General features: G+C 37.8%; 1 protein-coding gene across 1 annotated transcript; it reads right to left on the minus strand.

The window, feature by feature from the left end:
• Window positions 1–337: 337 nt before the first annotated feature.
• TMEM144 (transmembrane protein 144) lies at window positions 338–12741 on the minus strand. The gene is made up of 11 exons (XM_010586093.1): window positions 12603–12741; window positions 10884–11006; window positions 10389–10488; window positions 9876–9956; window positions 7877–7958; window positions 6684–6757; window positions 5643–5761; window positions 4196–4315; window positions 3613–3710; window positions 1556–1609; window positions 338–421 (listed from the first exon to the last, which is right to left on the minus strand). Exons 1-11 carry the CDS (start codon window positions 12739–12741, stop codon window positions 338–340), a joined length of 1074 nt encoding a protein of 357 aa, XP_010584395.1.
• Between the last annotated feature and the right edge of the window lie 3835 nt (window positions 12742–16576).

The following is a 16576-nucleotide window of genomic DNA, read 5'->3' on the forward strand; positions in this document are numbered from 1 at the left end:
TTATGATGACATGAAGTTTAGTACCTGAACCAGAAAAAAAAAATTAGTAATTATAAAATCATTTAGCTTTATTTAATAAAATCCTTTGATATTCTTACTATTCCAAGAAATGCAGAAACAAAACATTTCCAGATTTTCTTTCATGCCAAATGGAAACATTTAGCAAAGTGTTGGTTTTTTGGGTGTTTTTTTTGTTTGTTTGTTTTCCACTTTCCTGAAGCAAGTTAGGGTAAATGCTGGACATACATTTTGAAAATTATTATGTATTGCGATATACCAGTATTGTCTTTCTGATTATATTAAACAGTAGCACCATCTACTGGTTCAGAAGATCCTTTCAAACTTTAGAAAAAGCTGTGGAGAGTGATCCAGCCAAAACGATGCAAAATGCTACTGAGAGTAACACGTAGTTTTTCAGTCCCTGGATAGGCAAAGGGAGAGAAAAAGAAAAATATCATGTTGTCATAATAGATACCACTTCACAAAAAAAAGTAAAATAAAGAACTAGGGTTTCACTTTATGACAAAATTAATAAATCCGCTACATGAAATGGTAAATTTTATACTATTTTATTTCATATAATGTTTGTAACATTTGCTGTTCGTAACAGTTTAATAGAAGTAATCTATGATGTCATACACTTAGTAAAATATTCACAAATTAATTCAGCAATTTTTAGAAGTATTTTTAAAGGCCTTTGTCTATTTTCAGGTTATTTTTAAGCAGTAAGCACTTATACAGAGGCTATTCTAAAATGTATGAAAAGAATGAAAGATTTGGTGAGTCACAAAGATTTGGATAATGAACATGAGGGTCTTCTAATGTGGTGCAACATTAATCTGCAGTGGGTGAGAGAGAGAACTTCCAGTTCCCAATTCAAGGATGCTAACATGTTTTACACAGTCACCAAAAATATTGGGAAAGATGATCTCTAATGGCTAATTAGGTACTTATGGATCCTGGACAGATTACCTAAGGGAACCTGACGATTACACTGCTAGCATTAAATGCTTCAAATTCCACTAGAAAAATAATTTCTGCCATGTATGTTAACATCCCGTAGAATAAATTAGCCTGTTGTAGGCAATCACTGCCGTGTCAGTTTAGGATCTCTACATTATACTGTAATTAGCATGGCCAACTAACCTCCATCTCATTTTTTGGTCCTTTGGTGAACCTGACCCTAGAAGCTTCATCTACTTGGCTATGTAATTATTAGGAAAACTGCTCATTCCCCTGCCCCCACTGAAAAACTGGCTCAAATAAAGACTGTTTTCAGGCTGTGCTTGGCATCCTGCCTCCTGGCCCTGCTACAGTCTTCATTTACTCCCACTGCTGCTCATACAGTTATGGAATTCAAATCTTCATTCCTGTAAAAATTGTTCACAGTTCTTCATCTTTCTTGGAAAACGTGGTATTGCATGGTATGACTTTCAGCTTCATAATGCAATACTCATGAGGAGAAATCTAAGAGATACAGCTGTATACCAAGTCGTACTGTTCCTAGAGCTAGAGACAAGCAAGAGAGCCTAGGTAAGAGACCTAGTAAGATTACCTTGATTTCTTTAAATACAAGGACTCCCCACATTGCAGCAACAAGGCCAGGACCCTAAAGAATAAGATTCATTTGTACATTACAACATTTCTTTAAAGTGTACTGCCTTCTCATCATTGTTCTCAGGGTGGTTGAATTTTGTCTGGAAAACAAATGTAGGCCTTTCCATTCTGTATAATTACACCACTCACGGCAAAAGCATAAACATCACTGAAAACTTTACAAAGTAAGACACAATAAAATCTTCAAGAAGGGCTAAAGAGGCAAGAGACTTTTTCAGAGAAGGCACAATTTCTTTCTAAATTGCACTGTGGAATCTGCACTGGCTGTTCTACTTTCTTTTAGTAGGCTCTAAATAATATGCCTCACTTTAGTCCAAACTACAGTCCACAATGTTACCACATTTCAGAGGACTATTCAGGTTTATTGGCAGCTACCATGGATATTCCTAACATTTCCTTTATTAGCATGACTAACTAGTTGGACAAAGTTTGATTTTATCACTCAGTATGGTATCGAAAGACTGGAACATAAATGTATTTCCTGTATAGCAGGCACCTGGACAAAGCACAAAGCCAGCCAGATAGACAGGTCAGGAAAACTACTGATTATCTGTGATGTTGTTGTACAGATTTCCTAGCTAACAGCAAACAGTGACACACAACGGTAATTTCCAGGCACTTCTGGTAATACAGTTTTTCCCCTGTGAGAGCAACGATCTGAATTTTCATGACTGATGAGAAAATATTATCTGAATATGAAGCGAAAACTGGCTCTGTTAATGCTTCCCATTAGAGCTGCTCTCAGAAACACTTGACAGATGTTTGGATCTTCCTCTCTCCATCTTCAGCACTGCTGATAGGACATAGACTAAGGCCAGCAGGAAACAGTGTCTCATGCTGAATGTATTTGTGGGTGCTGTTTCCTAGTGAAATTGCCAACTGTTATTTGAATAATAGCTAAGGTGTTATTTCACTTCCTAGATAATGTATGCTGTGAGAGGAATGCATTTTAAAAATGAAACAAATTGTTAAAGGGATGTGATGAATAGCTGTCTGAAATTCTCTGTAGGATGAAGCAAAGCAGCAGTTCTGAAACTGTGGTCCAGATAGCCAGTTTCTCATCAGTGCTGTCCTTAAATTTTTCATTTCGTGATTTTATATCCTTGCCCTTTAGGCACACTGATAACTAAGTTACTAAAGCTGCTTTCCATTAATCCTTCAATTTCTAATTAGAATGATCCCAAGTCTTTTTTTTTCATTACATACTGTGGAGTTTATTCTGATTTACTGCATCTTGAGGCAAAGCTTAATCCCTATTAAGGTTGTTTCATTAGTTTGCTTCCAAAATACAGCTGTTCAGCAAAACTTTATTTTTGATATTTATGAACTCTCACTTGCTAGAAGTTGCCTCACCATCTAGTAGATTGGCAAAGGAGTAAAGGCAAAGTTTATTTTTACCTAGTGATGGAATTTATGCAGCTTCTGGAAATTAACAGTGCTTTAAAGGTACAGTATCATAAAAGGAATAAACCAGACAAAACGGGTGAACCTATTTTTCCCTCATTTGCATAAGAACATTATTTTCAGCAATACATAATCTGTTCTGTTTGTTCAAGAGCTGTAAAAAGAAAAAAATACCTGACTTTAATTAATCAAAATGACTGCTAGAGGATAAAAATCACAAATGAAAACATCCAGAACAAAATGTACTTGCTGAGATGAAAGCATAAAACATTTCTTCTTTTAATCACTTCAGTTTACTATTTAATATCGATATAGTTCTGATTACAGAGCTTTGGCTTTTATATAACCTAAAGACTCACACTTTCAATTCTTCTGTTTTTTTATGCTTGGCATTGATCAAGATGGTGTTTGTCACAGTCACGCATGTTCCTAAAAAACCAAAGGCCAGCAAAGACAAGCAGAAGAGGCAATGTATGCGCTTGATTAAAATGCTCTAAACACATCATAATTTCAACTTAATTCTACAAATGGGAGGGTAATAACCCCTTCACTTTTAGTTACAGTCACAAATTTTAATTTTTATATACTTACTGCAGTAATTATTGGAAAGCTGACCACTGCACTGAGATAGTGATTGGCTATGAACCAGCAGCAATTGGCTATTGCCCAAAGCACACCAGAAACAAATCCTAGAAAAATAAATTCCAATCAAAAACATGCACAGCAAGGTATACACAGCAATTTGTGGAACATTTATATTTATAGCACAATACAGAAACTGTATGTATGTATTTTAGTATGTCAACTACTTTAACAAGCTGGCTCTGATAATCTAACCCAAAGCTCAAGGGAAAAAATCAGCTACTCCAACTGAAGTAGCAAATTAAAGTTCATAATATTCTGGGCAATGTGCTCTCCACTCTGGCAGAGTCAGTTTTGGAAAATCCACCGCATGCAATGTCATTTTGTTCTAGTTTCAGATAAGAACAAAATTTATCATTGTTTCCTAACCTTAATTAATTAGCCTAATAGGAGTGATCTTTCAATAGAGACAAAAAGTCAAATGCAGATACTTGAAAAGCAAATTACAATTCCAACACACAGTTTGAACTAATCACTGCAAAATGGTCAGAAGAAGTAACTGACATTAATTGCTAATTTAAAACAGTCATACCTGGCAATATGGCTTGGGGATAAACATTAGGTTTATTTTTCCTGACTGCACAGTAGATCAAGAAGTAGATGGTACTTGTAAGAAATATTCCACTGAAGTGTGCAAAAACATAATCTAAATCTGAAAGAGAAATTTAAAAATTATATTAAACATCAGTTATTAATTTTAACTAGATTTATTTCACTGAGCATTCACACAGACAAAAACACGTAAGGTGCTACTGCAAACAACTCAAATTCAATTGTGATTGTGACGAACACAGCTGCCCGTCTGACTGTGGATGGATTTGGTCAATCACATATATATTAAACATGAATTAACTGCTGTGTTGACCCTAGCATTTATTACAGGCTTTTATGCATTTGTTAGTCGTTATTTTCGGAACTCTATTAGTCAAACTACTGAATTAATTTATTAAAACCTTAAGAAAATCTTCAGGTGAGGCTACAAAACTGGGGTGGATATTTAACATAATTAAATCCTCTCCTTACCATCTCCATTTGTATTCCTGTATATAGCCTTGTTTCTTTTTTGCACCTTTAAGGGCAAGGCAACTGCACGTACTGTGTAAGCTAAACAAGGCACAGTTTTGTCCTTTTTTATCTTAAAGAATGCATCACAATTTTGATCACTATAATCATTAACAATAATAAACCCTTTATGGACTTCATATGTGCTAAAAGTATTTCCAACATGACAAAGCAGAAGCATGTAGCAGGGTGATCTCTCTCTCCTTGGAGCTGTAAATTTTCAACAGGAAAGGCAGCTATAGTAATGATAACATCTGTTTTGTCTAGCTGGGGAAAATATAAGTTGCAGTATTCAAGAGAAATTGTATGTGACATAACAAACAATTTCTTAATGGCAACATTATGCAATCTCAGCAATATGTTGCTCTTAAAGCTGCTGCTAGTATTACTTGATAGACTATACACTAAATCTTAAGGAAAATGTTTCTGGGGAAATGTTGTTTGAAATTGGCGATTAGGCTTATGTCAAAAGGCTTCCATTTAAAAAAATACAAGGTTTTAACTATTTATGTTGTTATATATCTCTTCTGCTCATTGGTTATGATCAACCTCCTCCTCTTCCTTTACTGGTGTACTAAGTTGGCAATCGGTACAGCTTGTGCCCTTGTTTACCTCATGTTCCAGGCATATGAACTTTGTATTTTGAGAGTGCTAGTATTTAATGCCTTCTAAAACATAGATATGAGTTAAGTATGGTATCCTCTGGGCTGTTTCTTACTGTTCTTTTAATGGTGTAATTCATCTCTGAGAAAAAGCAAGTGCTAGTACTATGATTAGAACAACATATAACACAGTGCAGAACTGGTAAGTTGTCATGGTATATTTTCAGGCATATCAAGAATTTCACTCTATGTCTTTACAAAAGCAGAACACAATATACTGATGAAACTAAGTAGAAGTGATCTATTAGCCTTTACCAAATTGACTTGCTCCTGTGTACATAGTTTCATTTCTTCTTCCATGGTCCTTGATGTAAAGTACTGGTATAAAACTGGAACCGTAGAGTATTCCAGCTACTACAGCCAGGCTACATCCTCTTTAAAAAGAGCAAAAATCAGAGAAAATAGCCTAGCATTAATTAGGGAAGTAGACAATACACTTAAGACAAGTCCAGTATTGCAGTTAAAGACTGTGTATCGTATGACAATTGCTAGCAACACTATAAAAATAATACATTTTAGCATATTTTTATTTTCTAGTGTAGAAATTGTTCAATACAGTAACTTAGTTTTCCTATAGTTTGTGGCCAAGTAACAGACAATTCTTGCCCCAAGAGCCTGCAGTCTAGATTAATGACAAGGTAAATCAACAAACTAGGATTTCCTAAAAGCAGAGCTAGGAGAAAACAAACAAAAATATAATTAAAATGGTCCCACCCTCAGCTTCACTGTTGCAGTCTATATATTCTTTCTAACTGTTCCCAGGTTCATTGCCTCTTTAGTCCCCTTCTCCGCCTCCAGATAGTTGTGTTCTTGGCTGTCTCCACTCCCCACACTGGCCCCTTGCTAGCTGCTGCTTCCACCTTGGAGCATTTTTGCTGTCTCCTTACCATACTGCCATGCCTTCTGTAGATTTATTCACTTGGAAACCACACCTGGAAGCATGTTATTAGCATAGGCTCCTTCTATGCTGGAGTGCTGATCAACCACATGATAAAAAACAGCTCTGTAATTACTTAGTTACTATTTACTTTGCCAAATGTTGTTCTTTTGTAGTAGAAACTAATACTTAATTGGTAAGGTAAAGCACACTCAACAGCACAAATGAAATAATCTAATTAGTTGTGTAGCTATTCAGATATAGATAGGCACATTATACTAGTGCTTTAAAAACTGATATTTATTAGTGCATGACTGCACTAGAAAAACCACAGGACACAAATTCTGCTCTTACGCTGTGTTCAACTACTTTCTCTGGCTACTTGGCCTGCACCAGTGAAAGAACTGTTAATAACTTACATGAGTCTCTTTTTTGCTGGAGAAAGTCTCTTCACCCATGAGTCATCAGAGGTATCTTCAGAAACATTAATAGACTGCAAAAACACAAGAGTTTTCAGGAAAGTTTAGTTTAGTTTGATTTTTTTTTTTAAATCTCAAACACTGTATTAAACAGAACAGTTTTGCTCCAAGAAAATAAAATTAAAATAGGAGAAACAAAAGGAATTTACAAAAATACTCTATAGATTTTTTTTTTTTTTTGAAATATAACAAACTAATTATTGGATCTACCTACCTCAAAGTTTACAAGTATGAGTTTAGATATAGACTTTGGGTTTACTACATAATATAGCACTAGCATTTTTTTTAATCTGCATGCAGGTAGACTGACTTTCAGAACCCGTCCTTCCTTAAATTTGATGAATGATTTAATCTATAGATTTTATGATGTGGTTTTGCCTTTTGTTGATAGCGCTGGTGTTACTATCAGAATATCAGGACTATTTGCAACAGGGAAATTAACACCCCTGTCTGCAGCATGAAAAAACTGCAACGTCCCTTTATTCTAACCCTGCTATCAGATTGTCTTCTGTGATTTGGTCTGGTAGACTGGAACCTCCAGCAAGCACTGAGCACAGCTAGAAAACTCTGAGGGGCTCTCTGTTTAGGTAGCAACTGAGCACTGACTCACAAGAGTAAGGTACAGTGGTAGTAGGAGCCTATTGTTCTCCAGCTTTTGTTGCACTTTGGGCTCCCAGAAGGAGTGACAGGCAGTCTGTCACCTTTCCTTGGCCTCCCAACCTGTGCCACAGCTGATGTTGAGAATCAGCAACTCTTGACAGAATTATACACCGCTGCCTTTCATCTAAGCACCCTCCTCATTTTATAGTTAAGTTTTCATTAAAATTGCTTCCTCTTCTCAGATAGTTAAGTAATACACTCTGGTTTTTATATCATTTCTGTCATAATGAAAAAAGACTTCTAAGCCATTTAAAGCTGACAATAGAGAATGAACACTCGGGAAAACTTTCTTTGTTGCTCAGGTTTGACTAGATATACAAGATCCACAAATTAAATAGAATCAATGCATATTTATGTAGCTTTATGTAGTCTAACATAAATCCTAGCAAATCTGGTTAACGTTAAGCAAATTTTTTGTTTTTAAATGGATATGTACTTTCACTGCTGTAAAATAACAACTGCAGAGTACTTACTCTTTCTCTCAGTAAAGGCGTGCTTTCTAATGAAGCTGAAGAACTCTGGACTTCAGTTTTTATAAAAAGAAATATGACAGCACTCAGAAGAGAAAAAATACACCAATAAATACCACATCAGCTCATAAGGACATAACATTTAGTGTCCAGAGGCAAAAGTTACATTTGGAGGCATATTACTTTATTTTCATTATTGCCTAGAGTCACTTCAATGTATTTTAAAAATGCAATTGCTTTTAACGGTCTTAAACAACTTAAGTGAAACTAAGTAAATAAATTAGTCTTTGTATCACTTTATACCTCTCTCTTCTATGTAATGGGATTGAAATGTCTCCTTCTTACAATGTGTAGTTACAACCACATGTTAACAACAGTCGATTTAGTAAACAGTGTCCTTTTGTACTAAACCACACATACAATGGAACATCTGCATGAAAATTCCATACGGAACAGCTTAAACCTGCATAAAATTGGCTCTATGCTCAAGGAAAAAAGTTAGTTTTCAGTCTTCTATCATATGCTCCTACAGGGCCTCACACATATGTGGAAGGAGAACGGATATTGCTCATTGATGCTCCAGTGTACTAAGCCAATAAAAAGAAGAAAGGGTAACATTACTACTTGTACCCTCAGCTCCAGGAAATCAGGTAAATATGTGTAATCAGAACTGGCACGATCTGTTTTTTATTTTTATGAAAGATATTTTAATGATTTAGGAATTCCTTCTCATAACTGTAAAGAGAATGTCTCCATCTGAAGAATGATTCATCTCCTACTGAAGGAATAAGGGTAGACATAAAAGGATGTCAGCTTCCTCCAGAAGGACTAGACAAGCATATACAAGTTCCACACAGGAGGCTAAAATGAAATACATGCTTCTGAGCTCTAGAGAGCAACATACACAGGGTTTGTGCAGCTTGCCAGAAAAACATGTTTGGTCACGATCTTTCTCCCTGTTGATCACTTCTCCATGATATGTCAGACACAGGCAGGAAGCACATGGTGAGCTGAATGAATGCTACTATTTTGCCAGTACCTCACAAAATCACGTGCTATGTGTAACAGTAATAAGTAAAAAGCTGCAGACTCTTAGGAAAGAGGAAGAGTGGAAGCAAAATTCATGAATCTAAGGCAGCAGCTCTCTCCTAGCAATCAAGAATGGCTCCATCATCTCCATGTTCTTAAGACCCTTCTTTTCCTAAAGGCATCACATGCATCTGCTGCTTGGCATGCTTATGGCAAGCCTACTTACTGCCCCTGGGATTTAGGGCCACCTTTACGTTCCTAGAAAGACCTTCCTGGCCACCCAGCTAGAAAGCAAGAACACTGCTACATAACAAAGACCCTCTTTCCTCTGTGTTTGGACCAAAATGTGCACTCAAAAAAATAATAAACAAAAAATAAGAGTAGAAATCCTTCTGAATATCCCAAAGGAAGCCACTGTTTGGGAGTTGTTGTAAGTGTGGCTTAAAAGTTGCAAGACAGGGAGCTATTAAGGACAAGAAAGAATGCAAAGTCTCTGGCTTTTCATGGACACCGAAGGATCTGGAAAGGGGTCCTGTGGCATATTCTACAGTTAAGAGGAAGGATTTTTACCCCTGACTGAGTGAAGTCAGATCGGAAATCTCTCAGAGGTGTTCTCACCAAGATTCTTCTAGTCAGTTTCTCCTCTCTCACACAATTTGGGGAAAGTGAACCATTTGAATAACCTAGCTAGGGAGACAATCAGTGCATCGCTGCTTTGCCTTGAACATTTGTACCAGCATAAAAATATATTTCTGTTTTTATGAATAACCATTTCACCACTGTACTGGATATCACGTATGTTTCTATTCTGAAATACAATATTGACCAGCTAGGTATGGATAGCTCATGAATTCTACAGTAAATCAATTTGCAAAAAATAGTTCAATACATTTGCCCTCTAGTTAAATTGTCCCTGTGGTTATTAAATATATATTTTACATTACAGAAATTTATTATAAGAATAAATTTTTACCTTAATAGTGAAAGTCCAGCTCCAATATAATTTAAGATTGGTCTTGATACCTCTTCTGGGTCAATTCCAAACCAACCAAATCTGGAATATTTAACCAGTTTCACTTAGTGGCACTAACTGCATAAAAATTATAACCCAGTCTTGGAAATCTTTACTCATCTAAATAATTCTGTCTAAGTTTGCATCTGCAATATTGGATCAGTGCTTTGGTTGGCTTGCAAAAAGCTATGTCTACTTTACAAAAATAACCTTTAAACTAATTTAATTTACATTGACAAATACATTATTTATTCACTCAATTATGTTAATGAGCATCACTGGGCATTCTTCTTCCTATTGAGACAGAGGAAACACAAAAAGATAAAATAATTAACCTGAGCACTTTCCACTAAGAGGGAAAAAGATCTTATATATATGATAAATCCTCTTTAGTGGTGATAAGTTTTCTCCACTGGAGTTGATGAAGAATTGGCAACATTAATTATGTATGACTTAAGAGTTAAACATACTCACCTTGAACTTGCCCAACCTGTCAGCAAATTAAAAGAAGCCCATATCAAAAGACCAAGAGCTAAGCCAATAGTTTTAATAATAGGGACAACTGTAACATTGCCTGAAATACAAAAAATAAAACTAAAATCAGTTAAAAACTAGACGGTGATCTTGTATGCTTTTTGCTTTAGATTCTGTGACTGTTCAGAAGGCAAAAAAATTTAGGCAACTACAAGCTGGTAGGAAATAGTGTTTTTTAAATAAATACATTAAACATGGACTTTTCCTCAATACCATTTTTAAAGTTATTTTTGGTGTAAATTCGCTGCTTATAAAACAAGCATAATAAAACAGTATTTGCTATACGGGCACAGCTCCATTAATACCAAGGCTTTAAAAAGCTAAATAACTACCAAATAACTACTACCTTATATATGGAAAAGTTTTTATCACTGTCTTTTTATGAAAAGTTAAGATTACTTTGTGTTTCAAGAAATAGAATCTCTGTATCCTTACCCGTAGCCCACAGGAAACCCCCAACCATAGCCAGAGGCCAAAACCGGGGGCAATTCTGGATTAAATTGACCACCAAAGAAACTATCCATATGGAGGCACAGAGAATCCACTGGAAGAACATGCCTATGGAAAAATCAAATGCACACAATAGAGAATTTGTAGAATACTGCATGTGTGAATCTCTAAACATACTACGTTTTAGATAAAATAGTACAGAAAAAGTTGAAAGGTGGCCACCTCCTTCATGAATTTCCAGGAACCATGTTACAATATATTCAAAAGATCTATTTTAGGGTGGGGTGTTATAATTCTGTCAAACATTTTCCTTACTGTGCATTCTTTATACGCAGCTACAAAAGACACTTTGCTGGACAAAGTTTACACAAGCCCCGATTCTCAAACACATGAAAATTTTGACATACTTCTGACAAAGAGGATATTCAGTTACCGCAAATTTCTCCCACCACCCTAGTAGCAGCTAACACAGATGACTGCACAGGACAAAACTCTTCAAAGCTCAGGGCTCAGGCTTTTCCACTAATCCAGGACATTGAGGATAATAAAACCTTTGGACACATTTCTTCTACCTTTGTAGATTCTCTAAGGGTCAACTAGGCAGACCAGTTAACTTTATGCCAGCTGAGCTAAGACTTTTCACTTTAGAGACCAGCCTTGTCTTGTTAGGACCATATTTGGCACAAAGAAGAGAGAGAGGTTATATCCAGCCTGTAATGCAGATACTATTATTGCAGTAACATAATGGCAGATTTATTCATCTAGGGATCTGGTAACTAACTGACTATGCTTCATATAAATGTGCAAATACAACATCAACCTAGTACAGTAAAGTGATAAAATTCCAAGTAAGAAAGAGACGCTATTGTTTCCTCTCACTGAGCCATCAGATAAAAGTATTAAAATTTCAATTTTTGATTGTTTTTATGTTAGGTCCACAATTGAAAGGCAATACTCCAAAGTCCAACAACTTTTACAGTATAAGTAACACTGTACGTATTTGAGAATCCCCACAAGGGTAGAAGAAAGGACATTTTACTTTCCATTGTGAAATGCTCATGAAATGCACATCACTGTTGAGGATTTCTTGGCTGGGCAAAGGCATGTGAACAATCCAGCCGTTAGGTGGGAACGAAGCATAAGTTTACAAAGTGCTGGAGCAGACAAGGACGCTGTGTCCTTGTATGCTGGGAAAAAGGAAGATAAGAAGAGCCTGACAAACAACACCTGGATGCTGAAGAATGAGATAAGTAACTGCTGGACACCTCGTGAAGAAGCTTGCACAGCCAATAGAGGATAAGATAGTGTCACGTGAACCGGGGTATTGTACCAATTAGAGTATTGTATAAGGTGTGTGCACAAGCACATAAGATATATAACTGTGTCAAACATTGTCGTCAATGAACTTCACTTGATCACATTGGGCTGTGTGTGATGTCCCCTGTGGATCCTCCGCAACACATCACCACTGTTAAAGTGCACAACACTACATAAAAACATTCTTCTAAAGATTTGCCACATCCTGAACCCATACACTATTGCTTTATACCCTAACAATAGCAAAGAAAATTAAAACATGCTCTATGGATTAAGGCTGTGATGATATTTATAACTCTAGCTATAGAAACTCTCATATTTGCTGGTAAAATATTATTCCTATTAGCAAAAAACCCAAAACCAACAAAAGAATATAAAAAAGTTTACCATCACCAGTATCAAACTTCTTAACAGGCACAAAGTTTGTCCCAAATAGAAGGACAGCTACTGTGGAGGAGGTAAAGCCAATAGCTAGATCTGTTCCATTGCTGTTGTTAAAGGCACTGTAAGCTTTCCCAATGTTCATCTTTGTTCTGAAGGTGCCTCTTTTTGTGGAGCTGTTTTGCTGTGGGTCCTGACAGATTCTGAAATCAGAAAGTGGAATTAAACATGTGGAGTATTACATAATACCAACCTAGTTCAGAAATCTGAAACTTGAAGGACCCTACTTATCAACCTCCAAAGCTGGAAAGAACTGCAAAATATACTGTAGAATCCCATGAAAAGCTGTCGTAAAGTGCTAGTGAAGTAACTTAAGAACAGATGCACCAAAAAAGCACTATTGTGTTTCATAATCAGCTTCAGAGAAAAGCATGTCTGAAAACATACAATGTGAATGTAGAGATGCACACAAAGGTTATGAGGACGTGAATCCGTGAGGCCTATGGGAAGCCCTGATGCTTTAGGGAGATGCTCTATCAGAATATTCCTTATTCCTGTAACCAAAGCTGGGGAGTCATACTGGGGTGTCTAAAAAAGCATGGGCTAGACAAAATCTTAACTGGCAGAAGAAGCTACAGCAATTTGCAGCCCTGCTGCCTAGAAGTCAGGAACAGGTGCAGAGATCCTATAGATGCCACAGTTGTATCAATATAGGATCATAAGGTAACCATAGGGATTGCTCTAGCTGATACAAAACATGAATAAAGGTTTTTTCTGTGGGAAACAAAGGCAGAAGCTGCCTCTAAAGTTTCTTTGTTCATTCCACATAACTATAGTAAGAAAAGGAAAAATTTTTTTTAACCCCCCAATCCCCCCCCCCCCTTTTTTTTTTAAGTGGGAGATTCATCTTAAGGTTACACTCAACAGAAGTGCCACATATATACTTTTGATACGGATTATGACTTTGACAGAAAAGGTAGCTCTGAGGACAACTATAATAACGTGATCTTTGCATACATAATCTTAACACCACACTTAAAAGACTACATATAAGAACAGTGTTTGGAAATTTTAACTTCAAACAGCAACAGGATACTCAGTAGGCTGTGAGTTTAAAGGGGCATATTTATAGAGATACATATGCAATCCTGTTGTCAAAGTAATGCTATTTATACTGAATCAAATGACATCCTAATGCAGTGTGACATTCCCCAGTGTAGGTGGACTAGCTACTGCCTGGAGGAAAAAAGCTGAAATAGGATGGTGGAAGTTTTGCCAAGTCTTGTAAGGGGTCCTGTGACTACACTGTCTGCACAAAAGGAAGAGCTGAGCTGCTGCACATTCTTTTATTTTACCCTCCAGCCTTACCTTCTCTGGAGTCCTTAGGACACTGACAACTGCATCTGCTGAGGTTGTGCTTTTATCTAGAGCTTCAGCAGGGCCATCAGTGTCGGCTGAAATTAATTATTTGCATTAGCAGGTGAAAAGTTCAATCCCACAACTAATATAACCATTTAGTTTCTATATTTTTTTCCCCTGGAAAGATGTCAGTATATTTTTAACTTGGGTACTTAAGAAAAACACAGATGACACTTAGAAGACACATCATGAAGGTACAATGGCAGAAGCTACAGCAATTTGCAGCCCTGCTGCCTAGAAGTCAGGAACAGGTGCAGAGATCCTATAGATGCCACAGTTGTATCAATATAGGATCATAAGGTAACCATAGGGATTGCTCTAGCTGATACAAAACATGAATAAAGGTTTTTTCTGTGGGAAACAAAGGTAATTCCATTTATCTTACTATCTTTTTCCCCTTCACTCTTCATCTTTCTTGCCTACTTAGAGGATAAGCTTCTCCAAGAAGTTTTCACCATATTTAAGACTCTTCTGTAAAGTATGTTTTACCTGGGACCTATAGACACTGAGCAGTGCAAATAATAATGCTGGGATTTCTTCAAAGAGTGACTTCACAGGCTAAGAAACACTGTGACACCACAACAATGGATTAAGATAGATAAAGGGTAACATCAGCTACCTTCATTCCATCAACCTTGATTCACTAAGTGAATAAGTTTAACTCATTTAGTGGGCAAGTACAACGCAAGAGCTGTGTTTTGCACAGGAAGAACTTCATGCTGTTAAAAACAGAGAAATAAAGCTGATTACAACGCACCTCTATGAATGCAGGGCTCAGTATTTTAGCCTTTAAATAACTAAGTCATCACGCAGGTAAAATATTACGAACCTTTCAAATCTAAACTGGTTTATCAGCCTTTTTGACTTTGTTAATGTACAGAGAAATGTTACTTTAAAAATATTTCAGCTTTCTATGTTCTAAGTGAAAATCTGTGTGCTGCGGGGCAATATACTTTTCTGCTCGCTTTTTATCTTCCAAAAATCTCTATATTGTGCACATTGAAGGCTGTTGCATAATTGGAGAACCAGAATCATGACACCAAAAATGGAAAAACAAATTCCAATTAAGCAAGGAAGAGTATGCTTCATTCAGACTGCTTAAAACTCTGTAACTTTCCAAAGGCTGGGGCACTTAGCTCCAAATTTGGCTTAATTTCAGACCTAACTTTCAACTCCATTTTAAAACCTTCAAGAGAAAGCTCAACCAGACAAGGCCTGGAGCAACCTCCTGTAACTTCAATGATAGCACTGCTTTAAGCAGGGAGTTGAACTAGATGACCTCCAGAGGTCCCTTCCAAGCTAAATTATTCTACAATTGTATGATCCAACGTCAAGAGCAAATAATGAACTGGCACACAGCATTAAATTGACTATACTTTTTTGCAAATGCTTGCATATACTTTGCACGTCACAAAGCTTCAGAGAGTTCACTAAAAGCCTCTTCTCTACAATCCTATGTTCTTGCCAGATTTATAGCTACCAAATGCCAATCCAGAAGCACTTGCTGGAGCTGCTAAGATATTAGAACACAGTGGTTGTATCTGAAACTCAAGCAGAGACAACTGGAATTGTTGCTGTTATAGAAGGGTTTTCTTCACTAAGTAGTCCTTACTGAAGGGCACTTTAGGGTTCCCAAGCTGTAGAGGAAATAAAATGGAATTTTGTTGGCACACATTGCCCTTATCCTACTAACTTCACTGGTTTACCTCACTGGAAGGTTGTGCTCTGTATTTTCACCGTTTCCTCTGAAATATGCCACCGTTTTCTTCCTTCACACAGAGACACAGCAAATTATAATGCTCACTTCATGCAACAGCAACACATTGCTACAGGCTCTGCAGACAGGCAATGAAATCAAGAAGCCTGTCCTTGGGAGCTTTCACCTCGAGGCAGATCCAAGCTCTTGCCAAGATCCAAAAGAAACTGTTTGAGCTCATTGAACAGGTATTTTTAGAGGCTGCACGTCACACTGACTGTGTATTTGCACGTTTCTCCTATCATCTATTTGCCATTAAGGGTGGATACTTTTGTCCTTATTTTAGAGTCTCGGGACACCGCGACCCCCAACTAGCTGCTCAAGAAAAGTTTCTTTGCTTCCCTAAGACAAACGCTTTTGGGAGACGTTCGTCCGGCACTGTTTTCAGCAAGCGGTATCACGCAACAAGGAGGAAAACCGCGCGGCTGAGCCCTCGGCACAGGCGGATTCCACCGAGGCCAACCCGCCCGGCCTTCCGCAGGGCAGGCCCACGCTGCAGGCGGGACTCGGCCCGCAGACGGGGCAGGCCCAGCTCTCGGCCGAGGCCGCCGCGGGAGGAAGCGTCGGCGGCCGGGCAGGCCAACCGCTCGGCAACGCGCCCCGGCAGGAAACTCAACCACCCGCCACCCGCCAGCACCATGCCGGACACCCTCCTTCCCTTCCCCGGCGCCCTACCCCCGGCTGACAGCCGCCGCGCGTTTTACGGCGCTCCGCTGCCGCCGCCGGCGGGGCGGAAGGGCGGCCGGCGATGGGCCCGCACCGGCTGATCCCTCGCCTGGGCCCTCCGTGCGGCCTCGGGCCTCGC

The sequence above is a fragment of the Haliaeetus leucocephalus genome, unplaced genomic scaffold (genome assembly GCF_000737465.1).
Source record: "Haliaeetus leucocephalus isolate CR32 unplaced genomic scaffold, Haliaeetus_leucocephalus-4.0 Scaffold140, whole genome shotgun sequence".
Taxonomy (NCBI): domain Eukaryota; kingdom Metazoa; phylum Chordata; class Aves; order Accipitriformes; family Accipitridae; genus Haliaeetus; species Haliaeetus leucocephalus.

Coding starts and splice junctions, on each gene's coding strand:
- TMEM144 (XM_010586093.1), bottom strand. CDS start 12,741: ATGAACATTGGGAAAGCTTACAGTGCCTTTAACAACAGCAATGGAACA. Junction 11,007..12,602: donor GAAGTTTGATACTGGTGATG/GTAAACTTTTTT, acceptor ATTTTTCCATAG/GCATGTTCTTCCAGTGGATT. Junction 422..1,555: donor TTGTATTTAAAGAAATCAAG/GTAATCTTACTA, acceptor TTGCCTATCCAG/GGACTGAAAAACTACGTGTT.